General features: G+C 41.7%; 1 protein-coding gene across 4 annotated transcripts in view; it reads right to left on the bottom strand.

The window, feature by feature from the left end:
- Positions 1–23,831, bottom strand: part of DGLUCY (D-glutamate cyclase) — a 34,203-nt gene that overhangs the window by 10,105 nt on the left and 267 nt on the right. For 2 of the 4 annotated variants that reach the window (XM_088672723.1, XM_035101911.3), the window contains exons 2-8: positions 6,543–6,577; positions 5,688–5,799; positions 4,204–4,357; positions 2,924–3,122; positions 2,370–2,520; positions 1,604–1,726; positions 223–420 (exon numbers count right to left, since the gene is read on the bottom strand). In XM_088672723.1, coding sequence (XP_088528849.1) covers positions 223–420; positions 1,604–1,726; positions 2,370–2,520; positions 2,924–3,122; positions 4,204–4,357; positions 5,688–5,799; positions 6,543–6,577 — 972 coding nt within the window. The remainder of the gene's footprint in view (positions 1–222; positions 421–1,603; positions 1,727–2,369; positions 2,521–2,923; positions 3,123–4,203; positions 4,358–5,687; positions 5,800–6,542; positions 6,578–23,831) is intronic. The other 2 variants (XM_035101913.3, XM_088672726.1) reach the window with 2 other exon arrangements.

The following is a 23,831-nucleotide window of genomic DNA, read 5'->3' as shown; positions in this document are numbered from 1 at the left end:
CCTTGCTGCCTCCTCACAACCCTCCCATTACCCTCCATGATATCTTTATGGGGCTCATGACGCAGCACTTATGAGTACAAGTTTAGAAATGGGCATGTGCACATTATCAGGAACAGAGTGCCCCCTTCAGTGTCTCGATCTTCCCTTTGACAGGAGTTGATGCAGGAAAATGTGCCACAGATAAATCTTTACAATAAAGTTTTTCAATAGGAATGCGTCTACCTGGGTCTACTCCTACCATGTCTTCCAGACATCTGATTTTTTGCACAGCTGCTGCTGATGTGATGCTGTAATGCAAAGGATTCTGACAAATGCGATAGACTTCAGGGACATCTTTACCATCACCCGCTGCGGCATCCTCAACTTTTAGGTCAGTAATAAACATGCAACCCGGAGCATGGGTAAAAGCAAGCGGAGACTCTGAAAAAGACAAATAGGCAATCTTGTGGGAGGACAGATCTCCTTTAAGCACCAAAACTATCTTCTTTGTACTCACCCATGCAGCAATAAAAATACGTTGGATATTGCTGTTTAAGCCACGTCAAAGGGGAAGGCCCAGGCAGTACTGGAGAGGCCACAGAGCGACGAGCCTCCCTGCCCAGGCCTGATCCTGGATAAGACCTTGCCAGTGGCCACTTGGAGGTCAAAGGCCTGAAAGGGAGAGGCAGAGCCCATAGCGGAGTCCGCTCAGAGGCACAGAGTCACCCCCGGCACCAGCAAGCCGGAGCTTCCGTGTGAAGGGTAAGTCTGTCAGTATGGCAACCCTAAGAGAGGGGAGGAGGGGGAGAGCAGGTGGGTGAGGAAGGGGTTAGCGGCAGGGAGGGGGCAAATGACAGAGATGAGGGATGGTGGGGCGGTGTCCTGCTGGGAGGGGTGTCTGGGTTTGTGCCCTGGCAACCCTATAAAAATAAACAAGAGCAGCAGTAGCATTGCAAGCAAAGGCTTGGAACTGCTCACCTCTGGGGATACCCTATTTTAACCTGAAAGGCAGAGTTGTCTGGCTGTACCTCCAGTCAGGAGACAGACCCCACATTTAAGTATGGTCCCTGTACAGGAGCTGAGAAACAATTTTGGAAGTCTTTGGAAAGTATGGATGTTCATTGGAAATTGAAATGGAAGCGGAATTTGCAGCACTTTGCTTGTTTGTCTGCAGTCAGGAAAGGAAAAAAATCAAGTGAATATTACGAATGGGTATTCATGAAAAAATACATTACTTAATAAATGACTTTTTAAGCATTGTTTTTATGTTTACAATGAAATGAATCTAAGTTATATAAGTTATGCAACTTATGTTAAATAGAAGGCAGTGAGATGAATAACATAATATTTGGCAGAAAATTTGACAGTAGCCAATAGCCTTTTCTTTTTATGTCTGTGGCAGCATTCTGACAAGGTTGGAGTTGTGGTAGAGGGTGATAGCTTTTTTTTTTGAAAGGCAATTTCCAAGTTTAGGTCAGACTTAGTGGAATAGTATATGGACCCACACTGGAAACAAATCTGTCAGGTTTTTCTAGCTGAGTTTTTATTTAAATTTGGTAGAAAATGGTAGCAATTTTCTATACTATAGGAGAAATTCTAAAAAATCTTCATTATTCATACATACTGCAATTGCTGACCGCTTCTGCACCTGTAACCCCACAGGCCCAAAAGACTGGAATATCCCCAGGCTGAGCCTGTACTGCATCGCCATAGTCTGGATTGGAAAGGTCTTGGATTCCTAACAAACCTGTAATCCCAAACACGATAAAATCATATGAATATTGCAGCAGGAGGAATGGTTTTATGCTAAAGGAAAACCCAAAGACTGTGATTATAAAACAGCAATTAACAAAGCAATCCTATACATGTTTACCCAGAAGTAAGTCTCACTGAGTTACAGTATGGCAGCCTAATGTCCTGATCGTGGACATACTTTCTTAAGGGTGTGGTTGGCTGAATGTTGTTGGAAGATCCCATTCCCCTTACAGAGCTACAATTCCCAGATTTCCCTGGGAATTCTGTTAAACAACTCTGGAAATTGTAGCTCTGAGAGGAAAAAGGGGTCTCCTAACAACTCTCAGAACCCTTAACAAATCACACTTCCCATGATTTTTTGGGGGAAGCCATGACTGTTTAAAGTGGATTATACAGCTTTAAATATATTGTGTAAATTGGGCCCAAGTCTTATATTAGGTGTCAATGTGAAGTTCACTTAGGCTATTCCTGTACTTGTGTATAAAGTCATCCCAAAACTAAACCTGGATGAGAAGTACGTTTCCCTAGAGAAACAAATTTGCAGCCTATGATATGTCTCTGCCTCTCTTTCACACACAAATAGAGATATTTTATATTTATATTAATTACATAATTTTTTTTCTTAATGCACTGACCAGGGTTACCAATGTGAATTGGTGCTCCATGTGATTTTTTCATCGGATAGGTTGTTCGCACAACTGCTTCCAATTTGTCTTTAGGAATAGGTCTCATGGTTGCTACTAGGTCACAGTGAAAATGTTCTGTATCCCAGCAAGGCACAGCAGTCTGGTAAGGTTTTAAAAATATACATTTCAAGAACTATTTGAGGATATTTCCATGAAAAGCTACGTTGGAAGCAAAACAGGACCATCCAAAAATGAGCTTCTTAATGTCCCCCCACCCCAATATATGAAGGATTCCCTGGATATGCATGTATTTACATTTGCAAAATCTTTTTAACCAGCCACCCTCACAGCCCAATATGTCCTTATGAGCTTGCAGAATTTGTAGGATGTCATAATGCTGAGAACATAGAGATAAAAAAGAAATACTGAAATGACTCACTTCTTTGTCTGGACAGAAAACTGGGTTCATATTTTTTGGGGGGCAGGGGGAATGCTGTTGCAGCAGGTTTTGTTTTGCTGATGTAAACCACTAAATAAGAAGCCAGCAAATAATCTCTGCTTACCTTGTACATGCTAACATTAAGTTTCTGTTCGACATTTCTTACAGGAATGCCAACTTTCTGGATCTCCTTTTCAAACGTGAAGCTACAGCCCAGGTAGAAGGTCACCATGTCTTTAAGCTGCTCAGAAAACTCCTTCAGACTTGTCAGAGTGCCTGTACATGCGCCATTCTCATATTTCTTGTACTGCAGACAGTCAGTTCTGCAAAAATAAACAAATATTATCCCCAAGAGCCTTCTGAAAGTGATTATTTGAACTGGGTAACTGGATTCAGGCTGCACTCTTTTACTTACTTGGAGCAAGGCCCACTGAACTCAATGTGCTATCAGGATAGTGCCCTTTTTCTGTGTGTACATTCCACTATGTTTTGTCCACACCAAAGGGCATTAGACAGCTGCTGTGGGTGGAGGCACATGTTCACTATAACGCTTGTGGTGGGTACCATTTCATAACTCCGATTTATTTTTTAAAAAATAAACGTCTCAATTATCACTAAACCACTTTTCTTTGTGTTTTTTTAAAAAAATATGAAACAGAGCCGTAGCACTGTAACACCATAACGTTAATATTTTATGAGGTTTTAACCATAGCATTATAGTGTAATAGCCTTCTATATCTCATACACACACACACACACACACACACACACACACACACACACACACACACACGAAGTATTTATGTAATAATTATAAGACTGATTTTGTGTGTGGGTGTTTTTGTGAATATTTCCTAGATACAAATATAACAAAGTTCTGGCATATGTAAATTGAAAAAAAGATCTGGCATATGTAACTGAAAACAAATATGAGGGCAAATTGTGGGCTTAGCAACCCTGTGAAAACAATTCCTGTTAATATTAAAGAGGCTGCGCTAAAAAGTACATTGGTGATAAGATGCCACGGCAACTGGCTTGCATGTCCTCCATGCCCAGGTCTGCCGCTGGTGGGGATAGGGGATGCAAGGCACATATTTCAAACTCTGGCGGGAATGCGCACTGATACGAAGGCTTTGGTCAGATGCACATAAGGAATATTACAAATGACAATACTGAATTTACTCCAGAAATATCTTTGCTTTCCATGTTTATGGGACTTAATTTTGCAATTGCTACTTACAATAACACCGTGGATAACCTAAATTTACCAGCATGGTACAGAATGATTTGGACATTAGAAATAGCAGAAAAAATTAAGAGGCAGCACTAAAATCCTGATTATGCAAGGAAAAGAAAAACCACAATCATCTTATGCCACCTGGCAGAATTTTTATCTATGCATACCTAATATCAGCATCACTGCTCAGGGACTGGCATTTCCATTCCCCTGGTTTACTTCTATACAACAGTGGAAGTGGACCATCATTTGCTTGGCAAAATTTTTCAAAGTCATCCGCAAGAGATTTGTGAAGAATCACAACGTTTGCCTGTTTAAATCCTGCGAACATTACGAAGCTCACATTTAAACTTATACATATGCAATCGGTTTGTGTTCTGAAAGTATTTCTCTGGCATTCCATTTTCAGTTGATGTTTTCAACATTACCCATGTTTAACTCATGAATAGTATATTGGAAACATATGCTAAGTTGAATCAAGAATCTAGACTTGAGGCTAGGAACTGACATTCGTGCTGTAATACCAGTCTTCTGCTATTTTATAGCAGCGGAAATAAATGGATGTGTCTTTGATTCAGATGCAGTTTCTTCATTGGTTTTAACACACAACATCTTGTCACGTTCTTTTTCTATATGTTGCTCTATGTTTTTTGGCTTGCAACAAGTTCTCCAGCCTATTCATGAATTTTCAAACTGAGGACAAAAAGGCAAAACAACCTGAAAAGGCAAACAACTTTAAATAGCAGCAACTAGTAGGTTTGCTATATTAAGCCAATGAGTCAAGTTTTATTTTATGCACTTTGTAAACACACTCAGACCACAAACAGTGAAGCTTGCAAGTGAAAAGTTAGTATTTGTGGCATAAATAATAAAAAGAATAAGGCTACCCTGAGAAGTAATTGTGGTTAGGTAAAAGCTGTACCCTTAGCAAACTGGTTTTTAAGTATTATGCAGTGTATATAAACCATCTTTTGACTGAACGTAATACATGTCACAATTCACTTAATAAAAATGAAATGAAAATAAAAAACAGGGAAAAGACAAATATTAAATGTATACTCTTTTTTATTAGTATTATAAATCAAATGTATATTCCAATACGTTATTGGTGATTACAGTGAAACTTACCTGAGATGTAACTTCACAATATTGTACTAAGTTGATATTTGTATTCATGAAACGACTTTACAGTGTATGTAAGAACTGTGCATAGCAATTTATCAAAAATACTTATGGTGCTTTAGATATAGAAAAGAAATATTCCTAATTCTGAAATATTATTATAAAGAAATAAGTTGATCTAGGAGAGAACAAAAAGCAATGTTCTTGTGATAAAACTGAGTGAACCAAATTGTTGCGGAAGGGTTATGTTGGGAGCTAAAAAATTTTTTAATACCTGTTGATTCCTCCTAAAACGGGGTGGATAATCCCCATGCTAGGGCCCTGGTCCAGCCCCTCAAGCAAATTCCCCCCTGCCCCCATAGGGGTACAAATCCGTCCCACCTCAGTCATCAACTTGATCGTTTTATGAGCAGTAAGTAAGCTAGGATGAATGTGACCCTCAGCTGAAAAACAGATTAGTTCATGCCTATCATAAAATAACATCACTAACATCTCCACTTATATTCAACATGAGGAATATTTTTTTTACCTTCTGCCATTCCAGAAGTATTGCTAATGCTGAGCTTATTTGTTCGAATTAGACTCCTGACAGCATGTGGCAGAAGGGTTTTCAAGCCGCCTATGAAAACCATATTTTCATCCTGAAATAACAGAAAAATGTGATTACATGGGGGTGGGTGTACCCAATGTCAAGCAAATGAAGGTGACAGGACTTCCCCTTCCTCTCCTCCCTGTTGCGGCCCTCCCTCAACCCACTGGAGCAGATTTCCAATTGCAGAAGAGGAACTCCATTCTACAAGAGGAGTGACACAATTGGATGCCATCTGTTCTAATTATATATTTTTACTTTTATGTGCAACTTTGTTGCAAATTACACCATGGAATGCATATGGATTTTGTATTACACTTTTTTTGTCTTTGCATGGGAAATTGCAATATATTTAAAAGTACTTATAGAAACAAAGAAAACACCCAGTAATATTTAAAGCAGTGATTTTATTACTAGGTTGAGAAACATCGGTTTTTATCATTTATTCGCCTTAAATTGTCACCTTAGAAGTATTTTATTTGTACCTTTTTAATTTAGCTGATTAATTTACAAAGTATTGGTTATAAGCCTGGGCAAGTGAGTCCCTATTACTTTCTTAAGCAACTGTTCAATTGATACTTGTTTTAAAAATATTGCTTTAAAATATTACTGAAATTATGTTTTAGTTTATTTTTTGTTTCTAACAAGCTCAGGCTATATCTATTTACTTAAATTTACCTTGCTACATTATGGCTTCGCCACTTCAGACATAACAACAAATTATATACTAATGTTAACATTTCAAACATTTTACAAACTTCAGTTTCAATCAAAACAAAATGCAAATTACCTCACCTCTAAGGTTAGTTTTAATTCTTTTGAAGCCATTCCTAGGAAGAAAGATAATTTCCGAGGGAGAAACAGAGGTTTAAAGCATGAAAGATTCACTGGTGTTCTTTTAAAAGTAACGAGGTAAATATTCAACACATAGTTATACATTTCTAGCAAATGCTAATCTTTCTTAACAACACCTGGTATTTTTCATTACCTTGTCAGTACAAGACTCCAGATAAACAGTTGTATATTTATGCCTGTGATAATACTTGTGATTATCTTTTTGTAGGATATTCTAGAGGGGTAGCTGTGTTAATCTACTTTCCATAGCAAACACACATACACAAGAGAGTCTTGCAGTGCCAGTTACAGATTTATTGTGGTATAAATATCTGGTAGCAGAGTCCACCTCATCATCTGGTGTAAGCTCCAGTGGACTCTAGTAAGCCATTAAGACTCTCTCATGGAATTAAAATTTTAACTAAAAAGGAATTTAAATCTCGAAAGTGCCTTCCATAGCAAAAACCCTCTTTAAAATGTGACATTTGAAGTTACTTTCTCCAGAATAACATTTAAAGAGCATTTCAATTTGGCCTCACTCTACAGCACCAGTGGTCCATGAATTTCATTCAGGTGGTCCCCAGGTGTCTACGGATTTGTAGTTGAAGATGCATTAAATATTCACGTTGGTTTTTTTTTTTTTTTTTTTTTTTAATATTTTTATTAACGGTTTTCTCAGTTTACAAAGACGTGTACAATGTCTCTCATAACATTTTTACAGATCAGTTTCAATTGTTGAGACATTGGGGAGGAAAAGGGGGGGAGCGGTAGATAAGGGAAGGGGGTGTGGCAATGTTTCTGTTTTACTTAATGTGTGTGGGGGGGGGTTGTCAGCGTCGGTTGTGCAGGTTCTTTGTTGTGCATTTGTTTTCCTTTGGTGGTGAGAGTTGTTGGGGTTGGCCTAGGATATAGTTTTCTTTTGTGGTTGGCTGTGGTGGTCTGTTTTATGTGAGTGGGGTGGGTGGGTGTTCTGGGTCAGGTTAGCCAAATTGATTTGTATGCTGTTGGTGGATTTCTGTCATTTTCTTGTTGGGCTGTGTATGTGATGAAGGGGAGCCATATTGGTGTGAAGCCGTCTTCTTCTATTTGTCCCCGTGTCAATTTCAACTTATTGGTTAATTTTTCTAGTAGGGCTGTTTCCCATACCGCCTGGTACCATTGGTCCATGCTTACTCCTGACAGGTCTTTCCAGTGTCTGGTTATGGTGCTTCTGGTTGCTGAGAGTAGGTGGGTTATGAGTTCTTTGTGATGTAGATAGGTGTTATTGTCCTGGAAGATGTTTAGCAGGGCCAGTTCTGGGGTAAGTTCTAATGTTTGTTGGGTTATTTTACCTATTTCTCTTACGGTTGTTCTCCAGAATTGTTGGGTTTTGGGGCATTCCCACCACATGTGGAAATATGTGCCTGTTGAGGTGCATCCTCTCCAGCATTTTGATGAGGTTCCTGGGCGTATTAGTGCTAGTTTTCGTGGTGTTAGGTACCACCTGTAGATGGTTTTCAGAGTGAGTTCTTTCCTTTTTGCTGATATGGATTTAAAGGGGGGTTTAGACCACATTCTGGTCCATTGAGTGGGGTTAATCTCGTAGCCTATGTCGTCTTCCCATTGTTTTTTTATTGTGTCTGGGGGGTTTGTGGGATTTTGGAGCAGTATTTTATATATTGCAGATACCATCCCTTTGCCGTGACCCTTTGTTGTTAGGAGGAGATTTTCAAAGGGTGTCAGGGGTCTTGTTGCTGCTAGTTTTATTGCTGGCTTGTTTAAGAGGGCATGTAATTGGTGTTGTGCTAACCAGGGTATTTGGGTGTCTTCTAGTTTATCTTGTATTTCTTGTGTTGTCAGAGGTGTGTTATTTTTGTAAAAGTCTATTAGGCGGTGTAGGCCTTTGGTTTGCCAAGTTTTAGTTTGGATGTTTTGTGCTGCGTGGTGGAATAACGGATGGTAGACCAGGGGGAGTAGTGGGGATGTGGTTGGGGATAATTTGTCCGTTTCTGTTTTCCATGCCTTGAACATGGTTTGTGTGTACCTATTAAGTGTTGTGGGGATCTTTCTTAGTTTGTTTGGGAGAAATGGGTATGCTGTGGTGCAGGTACTTTCAATTGTGTCTCTCTCTAGGTGTATCCATTGTTTTGTCTCGTCTTCCAGTATATATGGGATTATATGTCGAATTTGGTTGGCCCTGTAATATGTTTCTATGTTAGGGATTCCCCATCCTCCCTGTGAGGTGGGGAGGTGCAGGTATTTGGTGCTTATTCTTGGTTTCTTATGTGAGAAGATGAAGGAGTGTAGTTTTCTCTGCCATCTGCGGAGTTGGATTGGGGGGATCCAGATTGGGAGGGTTTGGAATAAGTAGGTTAGTTTTGGGAGAGTGATCATTTTGATCATTGCCATTCTATCTGAGAGGGTGAAGTTCATGTTGTTCCATTTCTTTAGGTCCTTGTTTATTTGTCGCCACAAGGGTTTATAGTTGTGTAGGTATAATTTGTTGAGATTTTTGGTTATTTGTACCCCTAGGTATCTGAACTTGGTGTGACAGAGTTTTATTTTGGTGATATTAGTGAGTTCTTTCTGGGTGTGGGGAGGGGTATTGAAGCACATGGCTTCTGATTTTGCAAAGTTTACTCGCAGGCCTGACACCGTTGCAAATGTGTTGAGTTCTCTGGTTAGGGAGAGTGCTGTGTTTAAGGGGTCTGATGTTGTGACCATTAGGTCATCTGCAAAGAGCCCTAATTTATATGTTCTGCCTTTTATTTCCACTCCTTTGATGTCTGTGGCCGCGCGGATTCGGATTGCTAGCGGTTCTAGGGCTAGTATAAATAGGAAGGGGGATAGTGGGCATCCTTGTTTTGTGCCTCTTTGGATTTCTATGTTATTCGAGTCTATGTTGTTGATTCTGCATTTTGCTGAGGCTTCGGAGTATATTTGTTTGAGGATTTGTAGAAAGTTTGGGCCAAATTTCATGCTAGTTAGTACTGCTAACAGGTATTTCCATTCTAGGCAATCAAAGGCTTTGAGGATGTCTAGAGACATGATTGTCAGTGGGGTTTTGGTTGCCTTGCTGTGTTCGATTAGGTTCAGCAGTTTCCTGATGGGGTCTGTGATATTGCGACCGGGGACGAAGCCGGTCTGATCTGGGGCTACTAAGTTGCGTAAGAAGTTTTTTAGGCGGTTGGCCAGGATTGATGTGAATATCTTGTAGTCTTGGTTTATTAATGAGATTGGGCGATATGATTCAACTTTGAGGTTGTCCTTCAGTGGTTTTGGGATGGAGACTATTTTGGAGTGGGTCCAGGTTTGGGGGATGGGCCCCCCTTTCATGATGTCGTTAAATAGGCGGGTCATGTGTGGCATTAGGGGTTCTTTGAATTTCTTATAGAATTCTGCTGTGAAGCCGTCTGGGCCTGGGGCTTTGTGTGGTTTCAGGTTTTTGAGGACCTCGTCTATTTCCTCTGGGGTGATGGGCCTGTCCATGTATTCCTGTTCTTCATCTGTTAAGGTAGGCATGGTCATTCCTGCTATGAATTCTTTTATTTCCTTCTCAGGTGGGTTGCAGGAAGTGTATAGATTGGAGTAAAATTCTGCAAATTCTGAAGTTATTTCTTTGGGGGAGAATGTTGTGTTGCCGTCTTTTTTGGTGATGCAGTGTATTCTTGTTTTGAGTGTTCTTTTCCTACATCTATTTGCTAATAGTCTGGAGTTTTTCCCTCCATATTCGTAGAAGCGTTGTTTAGAATATAGAATGCTGATCATTGTTTTGTTGATTTCTAGGGAGTCTATTTCCCTTCTCTTTTGTTCTATGAGTTTAAGAAGTTTTTTGGATCCTGTTTGTTTGTAGCGAGATGAGAGGGTTGTAATGTCTTGTTCCATTGTACTAATCTTTGTGGAGGTTTGTTTTTTAAGGAGTGTTTTCTCTTTTATGCAAGCTCCTCTGGTGACTGCTTTCATTGCGTCCCATAGGAGGGGGGTTGTTATGTTGTTCACATCATTTTCTTTGAAGTAATTTTGAAGGGTTTTTGTGAGACTTTCTCTAATTTGTTTGTTTGTGGTTAGGATGGGGCTAAAGGACCATGATGGGGTACTATGTGTTCTCTCTCCTATTTTAATGGTGACTTCTACTGGGGCATGGTCTGTGATTTTAATGTTGCCTATGTTTGATGATTCCACCTGAGGGATTAGACTCTGTGTGAGCAGAATGCTGTCCAATCTGGACGTTGTGCCATGTCGTCCAGATTGGAATGTGTGGGTAGTGTCTCCCGGGTTTTGTTCACTCCAAATGTCGTAGAGACCCCTGTCTTTTAGCAGCTTTATTAACTTGTAAGAGTCCCTAGTTATTGGGGGTTTTCCGCGAAGAAAAGTTGCCCATGGGGTTGTAGATTGGATGTTTTTTAGGGATATGCCTTTCATATTTAGGTTGAGGTCGCCTCCTAGGATGGCTTCCCCTTCCATGAAGGAGAGAAGTTTGTTCAATGTCTTCTGGAAGAATTCTAGTTGTTTTGAGTTTGGGGCATATATAGAGCCGATTGTCAGTTTAATTTTGCCATCTAGTGTTCCTTTGATGAAAATGAATCTGCCCTTTTTGTCCTTCAGGACTGTTGTGGCTTTGAAGTTTAGGTCTTTATTAAGTATTACAGCAACTCCACGAGCCTTTCCTGAGCCTTGTGCCACCCATTGTTGACTGAAGCGGGGGTCGCTCAGAAGTTTGTTCCCTTTGGGGGGGTTGTGTACTTCTTGTAGGAAGGTGATGTGTGGTTTCATGGTGTTTATGTATGAGGTAATGCGTTTTCTTTTAATGGGGTTTCCCAACCCCCTCACATTTAATGTAATCGCTTTTAAGTTAGCCATCATGTCTATCTCTTGTGTAAGGCAAATCCTTGCCAACCCGTCCAGGTTGTCCTGTGTCTCTCACTATGTGTTGTTTGCTGAACCATTGGGGTTTCGCTGACCTAGGGTGTGGTGGGTAGGGGGCTAATGGGGTTGGAGTTAGGTTTGGGTTAGAGAGTGGGGGGTAAGTTGTATAGAGTTTCCTATGTGTAGGTTTATAGGCATTCGTTTGGGGTATTTTAGGCCGTTCGGCCCTTGGCCTGTTGGCCCTGGGTCTCAGCTGATGTGGAGGGCCGTGTCCAGAGACAGGCCTTCCCCCTTGTCGATTACGAGGGGGGGTGATCAGCGAGACGATGTAAAGCATCCTTGTGGCATGGATGTCAGGCATAGGGTTTGGGAACAATGTTGCCAGTATTAATAGCAACATCATTTTTGTGTTAGGGTGTCGGTGTGAGTGTTGGTGCGCTCTCTGGTGCCACCATTGTGCTGATTGGGTTTTATCTTTTAGCCTGATCGTAGGTTGGGTAGTGTAGGTTGCATTTGTTATTTTTCCTTAGAATGGATTGGGTGTGTGTGTTGAGGGTGTGTGTTATGAGTTGTTGGGTGGTGGGGTGTGTGGTTGAGATTGTCTGGACTGGTGTTGGAGTGGCGGTTTCTGTGGGGTTGTGGGGCTGGGGGGGAATGTTGTTGGTGTCAGTGCTTTTCTTAGCCTAGAGGGAAGGGGGGAGGGGGGGGAGAGTCACCAGTCCTTCCGCTTGAGATGTTTTCCGGCTGCTTCATTTTGCTGCAGTTGTTGTTGCAGTAGGGTCGTTCCTCTGTGCTGTGTTGACTTAGTCGGTCTTGGTCAGGCTTCTCGTGTCGTATGGTCGGCCGGATGGTTTCGCGCATGATGGTGTTGTTTGGTTGTATTTGCGTGCTTTGTGTTGCTCTTGATTCTTTGCCTTTTTCTTCTTGTTGTTCTGGACTTTCGTCCAGCCATTTGCTGTTGTTTCGTTGTCTTGGTCTTGGCTGTCGCTTGGTGGGTCCTCTTGAAGCCATTCCAGTGGGATGTTGAGTCCGAGGTCCTTCAGTAGCTGCCTGGCTTCCGTTTTGTTGGTAGCTGTGTGTTGTTTTGCGTTTTTTGTTGCAATGAGGCGGAAGGGGAAGCCCCATCGGTATTTGATCCCTGCTTCTTGGAGACTTCGGGTGCATGGGCGTAGGGTTTTCCTCCGGATTAGGGTATCTTGGGACAGATCTTGTAAGGCCAGTATGTTGTTGTTTTTGTATTGAAGGTTGGTCGAATTTCTAAGGTGGTTCCAGATTTCTTCTTTCTTCTTGTATCGTGCGAAGCACACGATGATGTCCCTTGGGGGTTCGCCGGGTTCTGGCATGGGTCTTAGAGCTCTGTGTGCCCTCTCCAGGTCATCTATCTCGATTTTCAGGTTTGGCACTGTGTCTCTTAGCCAGCTTACTATTAGGTGCGCTGGGCTTTTCTCTTCCGCTTTTTCCGGAAAGTTGCGAAAGCGGATGTTGCAGCGTCTATTCCGATCTTCAAGGTCCGCTTGTTTGATTTTCAGTTCTTCGTTTTCTGTTTCCAGTTCGTTCAGTTTCTTTTTTATATGTGTGTTTTCCTCCTGGTGTTGCTCTATTGCCCTTTTTTGTGTTTGGTTCTCGTTCTCCAGAGCTACCAGTTTGGATGTTAGTTCATTGACTTGTGCCTGTAGGGGGGCCACTGCGTCCTCCAGTTGTTTTGTGAACTGTTTTGTTAATTCTTTCGTTATTCTCTCTATTAGTCTTGTTTCCAGATCCCTCTGATCTTTTTTAGTCATCGGGTGGTCGTCTTCTTGGAGAGGCGTTACGTTCTCAGCACTGTTTGCCATGTTCCTGGTTGGTGTTGTCGTGGTTTCCCTGGGGTTTTCGGTTTGGGGTCTGCTTGGTGACTTCTTGGAGTAGGGTTTGTTGTGATTGGGAGTCGTGGTGTTAGGTTGTTGGATTGATCAGGCGTTGATTGGTGGCTATTCAGAGCGTTTGAATTAGGCGGTCATTTGTGTGTCGCCTGGGTTGTGTTTGCAAGCTTCTCTGGAGTTCTCGCGTTCTCCTCAGTGGTGCACCCTCGTGTGTTCAGGGGGGGGTGTTGGGGTCCAGTTGGGGGTTCTGGATCCACAACAGGTAATTAAGGGATTTGAGAGTGGCAGGTAGATTTAAGCAGAACTGTATAGTGTCAGAGGGTGGGAAAGAGGAGGGAGAGGAGATTTAGGAGGAGGGAAAAGAAGGGGGAGAGGGGGAGGGATAGGAGATTGGAAGGTAGATGGGGGTTGGAGGGAAGTGGGGGAGTGGGGGGGGAGGGAAGGAGTGAAAGGGCGGTAGAGAGAGAGGGAGAGAGGGGGGAGGGAAGGGAGGAGGGAAAGTAGTAGCAGTGATGGTTTATTGTATTGGTGCTTTTAGGTTTGATGTGGGGTAAGGGTTTGCTGGGGGGGTTGTTGATGAAAGCGGGTGGAGGTATGGGTATGTAGTTTTAGGGGTTAAGGGGGGAGGGAGCAGGGAACAGGCAAACTTAAAGTGAGGTATTAATTGGGAGCTGGGGCTGGGCTGGGGAACAGTGTGAGGGATGGGGGTATTAGCAATCAATCAAAGTAGGGATGACTGCAGCGGCAGTGGTCCCCTTTTTGACAGAGAGATGCTGGGATCAGGTGTGGGGTGGATTTAGGGAGTGAAATAAAATAAAGTGGTCAGACAGGCGTGGGGGCGGGCGGGAAATGGGGTGGGGAGAGTGGGGAGAGGGAGATGCGTAGAAGGGGGTGGTTGGGTGTTAGTAACTAAGGGGGGGTTCTGTGTGTTAAGGGTGGGAGTGGGATGTTATTGGTGTAAAGATGCTGGTGGGGGGGGGAGAAGAGTAAAGGGGGGTTAAAAAGTAAAATGGAGATAAAAATATAAGTGGTATATATATCCAAAAATATGAGTGATATATATAGCCGAAAATGAGATATAAAAAGCAAAATTATGTGGAGGAGGTGGCTGCAGTCGCAGCGCCCCCCTTAAAAAGGGAGATATTAATAAATAAAAAAGGAGGAAGAAAAGAAAAAGGAAGGGGGGGGAAATTGGAGGGGGGGGCTTTCCTGTTTATATTTTGTTTTCCAAGTTAGAAGGACTGGAGAGTGCTGGGGGGGGGGTTAAAAATAACAATAGAGATTGGAAAATAAGAGTAATATAAAAATTGAAAAGATGAAAAAGATAGTTGGGGGGGGGAATTGGAGAAGCAACACAAAACAAAAACAAAGACAAAAAATAAACTGAGATCTCCTTAGGTGATCTCAAGCAGTGTTATTTCTCCCTCCGGGAGTCCTCCCTCGCGCTGCTTCTCTCTGGATCTCCCCCGTTAAGAGCAGCAATTAATATATGTATATATGTAGAAAAGAAAAGGAAAAAATAGGGGGGGGGATTAGAAAAAATTTAGAAAAAGAAAATGATGGTGATAATAATAAAAAATTAGAGGAAAATATTTTTAAAAATTTCAAAAAATTGCAAAAGCTGTGTCTTTTCGAACGGGCCTCGTTGGTGGGGTGAGAGGGCCTGGTTTTTGCCTCGTGTTTCCCCCACGGCCTTTGTCCTCCTACCTCGCCTCTTCTTCCTCGTTAGTGGCAGTGGTCTTTCGGCGGGGCTTGTGGACCAGGGTGCGACGGTAGGACTGAGGCCCCTCGCCTCAGCGGGTTTTTTCTCCCTCTTCTCTCTTCGTCTCAGTGAGGGAGAGGGCGGCTGCAGCCGCGGCCGCTGCGGTGGTCTTGATGGCTCTTTCTCTCTCTCTCCTCCCTTTGTCCCAGGAGGGGAGGGTGATGGCGGCAGCGCGCTCGGGTGGTCTCCCTTTTTTTTCGGAGCGTCGGCACTCCGGGGTGCAAGCCCCAGCACGCTCAGGGGTTCTCCCTCTCTGCCGGAGTGTCGGCGCTCCGCGTTGCAAGCCCCAGCACGCTCAGGGGCTCTCCCTTTCTGCCGGAGCGTCGGCGCTCCGCGTTGCAAGCCCCAGCACGCTCAGGGGCTCTCCCTTTCTCATTCACGTTGGTTTTTAATTGTATTTTTATTGCCTCTTTTCTGTCTTACATTGCACTTTATTGTATTACAGTTACAATGACGTGGAATCTGCCATGTCCGTCAGCAATTTTCAAGTTGTCCATGGGAAAAGAAGTTTGGGAACTACTGTTCTACAGGAAACATTTATTATTATTATTGGTAGCTTAGTGTTGTTGTTTTTTTTAAAAAAAGAATATAAGAACAGAAAATTGCACAACACAATTCATCAGTCAACCTTAACATAGGGATAAAACAATTCAATATTTATTATTTTAAAACAGTTCTTATACAATATGAGGAATGCGAAAACTTAGGAAGTACAAACATATGGGAAGAAACCTGCTCATCAAAAAAGACCCCAATGTGGACTGAACTTGTTTAATGGCCACATGATACAAATGGTTGGATGGGCATCTATCATGGATGCTTTAGACATTTGTGCATTGCAGGGGGCTCAACAGAGTCATCACTCATGGGGTTCTTCCAACTCTATGATCATACTATTCTATTAGATGCTAAAGAGTCTGAAATTAAGAAACACCTTATCCATGGGCATAGCTAGGATTTATGTTGGGAGGGGAAAGGCTTTATGTTAGGGGGGAGCAGAACCTCAGTTAAGTATTTTTATTGATTTACTTAATGGGGGGGAGAGCTGCTCTTAAGATTTTAGAACTTCTAGGATTTATTGAGTGTTAACCTGTGACCCCCTTTCTGTTTGGTAATGCCGTCAGAGCACTGTAGGGGACACAGGTGGACTCCCCTCTGACCATAGCTACCAAGTTTTCCCTTTTCTCGCGAGGAAGCCTATTCAGCATAAGGGAAAATCCCTTAAAATAAGGGATAACTTGGCAGCTATGCCTCTGACATCATGTACAATTAGCAGCAGGACACCATGTTGGGAGAAGTAAAACACAATTAACTTTATTTTCCTGCTTGCCACTTCTGACCTCCCTGCCAAGTGCCACCTACTGGCCCTTGTGCACTTATAGGTTCCTAGAATTCTTTGGGGGAAAACCAGGACTGTGTAAAGTGGTGTGACACTGCTCTAAATGTATGGTGCAGACCAATGCTGTGCTCCCTTTTCCTCATGGAATGCTGCATAAACTATAATATTCACTTACAAGACTATATGTTGAAATTAATTTCCAGAGGTTGGGTTTTACATTTATTGGGCTGCAATCTGAAGGTGAACATGCAAATCACCTTTCAATTAGAATATTAGATTGTTGTTTTTATTCTACTTTGTTTTTTAACATATTGTAGTTTACTAATCTGATTATCTGTGGGTGGCACATTCTGACTTTTGAGCATTATTGCTGCAAGTTGACTTTTTCAAATCCACATTGTCAGTGAGATTTAAGCAACCTAACCTACAAACAGGATTGAGGTGTTTTCTTTCCAAGGTTTAATTCAGAGCATTGTTTATAAATAAGACATATATATATATATATAATAGCTATCCCTGTTTGTGCTAATCTTAACACTTTCCTGAGTTGCACTATTGTAACCTGACTGTAGGTGGTGTATGAAACCTGTCTAATCATGAATATTTATTTTTATTTCCTCTATTATTATTCACATGCCAGTTTTCCATTGCTGTTCCATTATATTTCTTGTTGCAAATAATATTATGTTATATTCAGCTTTTATCTTGCCCCTCAAAACCATATTTACTTATCTATACTGCATTATTCTTAACTGAACATACTGAATTTCCTTCCCTTCTAAACATATTACATACGTTAGGGAGAAAATGTATAATTTTAACAAAAAGTGAGATTATTCTACAAGTTATAATGCAAATAATGCAATTTTCACCTCACATTTGTTTACTGCATTTATGAATGTGTCATATCCAGTGTTATTCCTAGTGGACCCATTGGAACTAAGATTTAATTACTAAAGTCCGTTGATTTAAATGGATTTACTCTTGTGAATTTAAACAATAAGTCCTGGAAGTTTAACAAATCTATTTCCATGATCTCAGGTCCTGTTCAGTTTCCTGTTCCTGTGACAGATGTGGTCTCAAAAGCCTTATCAGTCAATGACTACCATACAGAATCACACTGCCTTGGTTCTTGCCCCATGGAGTGACTTCTCCCAAAGTAAGACAAATATAGGGTAGCTTGGTAAAGGGCCTGAAAAAGGGATGTCCATAACTTTTTTTAAAAAAAAAAATGCTGTACAGTTTAGTCCTGTGTTGAAATCAGGAGTCCCACTGTGCCCAGTAGGTTTCTTCCCTAGTAGGTTGTTTAGGATTGCAGCACCAAGATGGTCTTAAGAAAGCACTCATTAAGTCTTCTGTCCCACATATAACTGTGCACAAGCCTGCCCCGTTAATTTCAATATCCATATAAGAGGAAACTGAAGACAGAAACCGCGAACTGACACACACAATAGAAAATAGTGTGGTTTTTCTTCTTCTTTGCCAGTCTGTAATGTTCCTTATTAGAACTTGGTTATTTGAAAGACTATATGAAGCCAGAGAGAGCCTTAAATACACAGCACGATAAAGAGATTAGCAAACAGATTGCTAAACGTAATGGTGCCAAACACATCTACATGTGTGAGTTTGGATCACTGCCTGATACAGAGTTCCAAGAAGAATAACAGCTTGCACAAATTCACAAAATTCTTTCAATAAAAAAATGCCAGCTTGTCTGCTTTTCTTCAGAAAAACACTGTCTATAATTCACACCTACTCCAGTGGAAAGAATTCTTGTGGCAGCTCTGTTCTGTGAATGGTTGGAGAAAATCTATCGGAAGCCTTTGCACAAAAGACACTTGAGAAGTTGTACAAGAGATTGCCCAACTCCTTACATTAGCAAAAGCACACCACTTTATTTCAGTTCCCTTTTTTGACAGTTCCCTTTTCCCTCACTATGTCAGGAAAAACCTCCACAGAACACTACTACTGGATCTATTTATATATCAACTGAAAGGTGAGGTTGGCTGGAGAAAACCCCCGGATGAGGTTGAGGAACAGGAGAAAATCTGTGGAAAGTAAGGGAGGTTGAAAAACTGGGTGCAAAGATGCCCCGCAATGTAGGATGGCTACAATCTCATTCCCTTCCCCAGCTCCAAATTCAGAAGATGGGCAGGTGATCATCTTTGCTGTGCTGTGCTTTGGAGGTGCTCTCCCAACCACAATACCACATGAGATATTCACTGTCATTCTCTCAAGGCAGAGGGGGCCCCTTTGTCATTTCTTCCTCCACCACAATATTCCACTGTCTCCTCAGCTATCACCACTGCAGTCTCCTCCCTCTGGACTAACCAACACAAGCTGGCATCTATATAACCTGTCACCCAGCTTCTCTTCATAGTAGATTTCTGAAAAAAACAAAAAAGGGAATGTAAAGCACTCGTGATATGAGTTTATTGTGCTATTGACAGGAAATGTAAGTTTGGGGATTGAGCTAGACACCTAAGGTGGCAAGGGGTTGTTATTTCTGCACCTTTAGGAGTCACCTAGAAGGTAGATTTTTGCCTGGTAGGGCTCCTTTGTTACTACAGTGCTGCCGAACCTAAAACAGCAAGAAACAGGCTAGGATAGTGGGTTCAACTGCTCATATTCATTTGAACTTAATTGAGTACTGTACTTATTTACCTACAGGCCTCTATCATTTTTTCCTTTAAAAATCACTTCAGTGTTTATCTTCTGGTTCTAAACAGTGGTTTGGTGACAATTTTATACCAGTGATTTCAGCTAGAGAGGACAATGGAAGCATAAGAAGTATATAATTAAGTCAACAAAAATCTATTTTGCTCATATTCCTGGAACACAGCTCAATCCTAACATATATGCTTGTTTAACAGAAGTATCATGAACAGCGCTCACTTCCAAATAAATGTGCATAGGTCCACAGCCTTCGTGCCATAATGAGCTGCAGATAATAGTAATAATAATAATGTTAACAATCCCAGGAGCACTGAATGTTCACTGCTCAGTAAGCAACGTAATAGGCCTGTCCTTAAGCAATGTCAATGAAGTCAAGCTATCTAAAAATATTAACAGAGCTGTCATTTTAATAGCTGAGTGAACGCTAATATTCATACCCAACAGCTACCCTTTCAAGGAGATAACGCATGATGTTAACACAAACAGCGAGGTAGCTATAATAATCAGTGACCATTTGCAGCAACTAGCCCAGTGCAACTGTATGACTAAGGTTGAATAGTCCTAGCAAGTTTAAGAGTAAGTTCAACTTACTTTAGGATGCCAAAAATAATAATTAAAAGTAGCCATTTCTATACCAGCCAGGTGAGATTGTTATTCCATGCTTGCAACTCCCTTTTCACCTCTTTGCTCAATGGGCCATAGCTTTGCCTTTTGAGCCAGATAAGGCCTTTTGGGAGAACCATCTCCAAATACTTCATGCTATTCCCCAATAGTAGCAAAGCTGTACCATTGGCTGCAGGTTCTGTGTAAATGCTGTGGGCCACACTCATGAATTTATTGCCCATGTTCAAATGGTTTAGAACCTGAAGGCCATTTGATCTGGCTGAAAGCCTTATATGCATCTAGAGAGACCAATGCCACTGGCTCCTGCTTAGTTTTACAATGGTGCATAATATTCAGGATCCTCTGGACTGAGTCAACAATTTGGCTGTGAGGGACTAAACCAAGCATCCCCAAACTGCGGCCCTCCAGATGTTTTGGCCTATAACCCCCATGATCCCTAGCTAACAGGACCAGTGGTCAGGGATGATGGAAATTGTAGTCCAAAAATCTGGAGGCCCGAAGTTTGGGGATGCCTTGACTAAACCCTGCTGATGTTTTGGCACCTATCAACCTACCCAGTCTATTAGCCAATACTACATCTCAGATTTCCGTGTCTTGATTACTGGTTTGCTCTGAAACTGGTTTGCTCAAGACAATAAGTCTTGACATATTCCACAAGGGTGGCACAGTACTAGCATCCATGATGGTATTATGCAGGGAGGCTAGTATAGGAGCAAGAGAATCTTTCAAAGCTTTATAGAACACCCCCCAAGCCATCTAGCTAGCCAATGGGCTTTGCTATGTTTACATTTATTTATTTATTTGCTACATCAAGTATCTCTTCATTCATAAGATACCTGATCAAAATAGCAATTTGGTCTTGTTTGAATACAAACATCCTCTAAATAGGTTGGATCTGGATTGTGAGTACTGTAAAGGTTTTCATACAAATCTGCAAAAGTTTTGAGAGTAGCTCCTGTCCTGCTACATAACAAAAACAACCTGCAGGGTTTAACAACCTGGACTATACAATTGCATTATCTTTCCTCAGCATAGAGCTTATTATTACCAAACTCATGGAATTTTTATTACGTACAGAGTTTTTATTACTCATGAGCTCTGTGGAATGGACCATTGCATTGCTAATGTGATCAATAGTTCAGATAGCTTACTTTGCTTATGTAACAACTTTTGAAGAGTTTGAAGGCTACAAATAGCCCTGGGCTTCCTCTCCAAGTCCTCTATATTTCTATTTCCACCTCAATTCCAGCTTGTTACAGTTAAGGGTGAAGGCTGCCGTTATGCACTTGTTGTTTAACTTCTCACCCCCAAAACTTCAATAAAAGCCCAAACCCGGGCTTAGCTGCATAGAGGTTATACAGCATAGGATTGAACGCCTGGGTTCCAGTCAGAACTGGTGCACAGGGATCTTTCCTTTGCTGTAAAACTTTGCTGTAAAACTGGTAAGGCACACCTTATTCCCAAGGACCATTCAAAGTGGGATTTGTTTGATCTTTGAGTAATTGTGATAACAACAAGAAAAGGGGATTTTGACTTATGGTGGCAAGTGGGGTGGAGTGACTCAGCCCCACCTACCTTGCAGAGTACAGGAAAGCATTTGCCATCAAAGCTTGTGACTATGCCCCTGCAGTTGCTGGAGAAGATCTGGCTTTCCCATCAACTAGATAGCACAGATCTAAGCAGAAATACCTACAGTAAGTGTATCTGAAAGATTCCTTATGAAATGCTTTTGGGACTTCAGGATGAGATAAGCCTTATCTGATAAGGTTTAACAGATAGTAGTGAATATATGATTTTAGGATAATTTTAAAGAAAATAAGCTCATCTCTCTCATGATAAATAAAAAAATTCCTTCAGTAGCACCTTAAAGACCAACTAAGTTTATATTTTGGTATGAGCTTTCGTGTGCATGCACACTTCTTCAGATACACGAAAGCTCATACCAAAATATAAACTTAGTTGGTCTTTAAGGTGCTACTGAAGGAATTTTTTTATTTTGCTTCGACTCAGACCAACACGGCTACCTACCTGTAACTCTCTCATGATAATTTTGTTGGGCAGAGTGGGGTGCCTTGCCATGCTGCCGAACTCACACGTTTGCCTAACTCGCTTTGATGCTTCCTCAGCCAAGGTTCTCTCCAGTTTGTGGAGCAGGCTCCCTCACTAGCTGGTTTCTATGATGATTTTGGGACATGTGCTCATTAGATATAAATTACACACACAGTCAGCAAAAGGTTCTTAAGTAAGTTAGTAAGCAGCAAGCCACTGAATGTGGATATTGAGAAAATATTCCTCAACTATCAATGCAATATCTATCTTCCTCTATATCTCTAGATCACCTTTTACATAAATATATTTATATATCTCTCTCTCTCACACACACACATTATACTGTATAGGATAATTCATCAATATTGTATGAAAGCAATGCGGTGAGGATGCATAATATTTGGAAGGTATACTTCAGCATTACGTAATTCAGTAAATACAAAGTTTTAGTATTTCACCTATTAAATTCTAGTGCCTGTGTACATGCAAGATAGTTCAGTTCTTTACATGAAGAAGTACAGAAGATGCTGATTTGGGATTGCCATCAGGAATCATCCACATCCCAACACCAATGTGTTTGCTAGCTATTAATTCCGTACACACACACCCTGCCTTGGATTTACTTTAATCGTGAAAATGAATGCAAGTCTAGATCAAATTAACAGGGTGTACAAACAAGCCAAGAAACACTTCACGGCAATGTATCTGAAGGACTTTCTTAGTACTCCATAATTCTGTAACTCTCCAGCAGTCCTTGTTATTTCCAGTACTAGGAAAGTAATAGCTAAATTCCTTTGAAAATCAGGTGTTCCTAAGCTTTGTGTGCACATATGCATATAATCTCCTCATTGTTAAACCTAAGCTCAAGCATAGATGTGTGCCTTCATCTTATGCATGTTGAATGGGGCTTTTTTCCTAATGCACACCTAGTCAGAAATAAGTCCCATTTAGATAAATGGGCCTTACCCCCATGTAAGTGAGTACAGTATTGCAGCTCGAAGGCACAATCCTATACTAAACACATGCTGTCTGAGAGGCTACAGCATTTGATGGAAGCCTTGCTATGCTGCATGAACGCCAGATGCCCTGCTGCCAAGATAGACACTGGTAGAATATCTCAAATGCACCAAAATCAGGTGGAGTTGTGGGTGGGATGGGACCAATACTATGGAGAGCCATATGCTATACCTGTTCAGGCAATGGCTATTCCTCCATTAATGAATCAGGCAGTGCAGAGTTTCCGGTGTCTGTGGGCAGGTCTGCCATATATGTATATATGTTGTATTTTCTACTTGGGTGTTTTCCTACACCCCTTCTGGGCATAAGAACGAAAGAGCATAAGAGCCTAGCTGGATCAGACCAATGACTTATCTAGTCGAGCAGCCTATTCTCACAAGGGCCAACCAGGTTCCTGTGGTACACCTGCAAGCAGGGCGTGAGGGCAGCTGCATTTTGCCCACCTGCAGTTCCCAGCACGTGGCATTCAGAGGCATACTTCTTCTGACAGTGGGTACAGAACATGACTCTCCTGACAGTCTTATCCTCTATATGAGATGCCTGGAACAGGCTGGCTGAACCACTGGTGCAGTCACAGTGTATCTCAGGATATGCAACTACGGGATTGCTCTGAAAACCTCAGAGTTAATCTCTAGAAGAGCTGCAGTACTTTGCTACCAGTATCCCTAAAAGGGGGGGGGGAGCACTTGCCTTGCATTAAAGAAGCAAAAAACCACATTGGTTAATGATCAATGCATGTGTCTTTCTGTGCGTGTGTGTGTGTGTGGATATCATTTGCACCTCAACTGTACAGTACAAGGAAATAAACCATGGGCCTAATTGCCTCAGAAATATCCTCGGTGCTTTGACATTTGAAAGTCGTTTGCCATTTCTGGCTATCTCAAAGCGAGAACTATTCCTAGCTACGTCTGCTGGCTGCAAAAATTACTCCCCACCCACCTCGAAATCACTTGCAGCTTGACTACAACAGCTGTACTTTCCCGTCACAAGAAATGAGATCGGGAAACAGCATCTGCCCGCCCTGCGCCTCTTAAACGCGGAGCCACCGTGTCCTCCTTTTTTTTTTTTTTTGCTTTTTT

This window comes from Zootoca vivipara, chromosome 1, assembly GCF_965207765.1.
Source record: "Zootoca vivipara chromosome 1, rZooViv2.hap1.1, whole genome shotgun sequence".
NCBI classification, from domain to species: Eukaryota; Metazoa; Chordata; class Lepidosauria; order Squamata; family Lacertidae; genus Zootoca; species Zootoca vivipara.
This window is presented reverse-complemented; position numbering and strand designations above follow the sequence as displayed.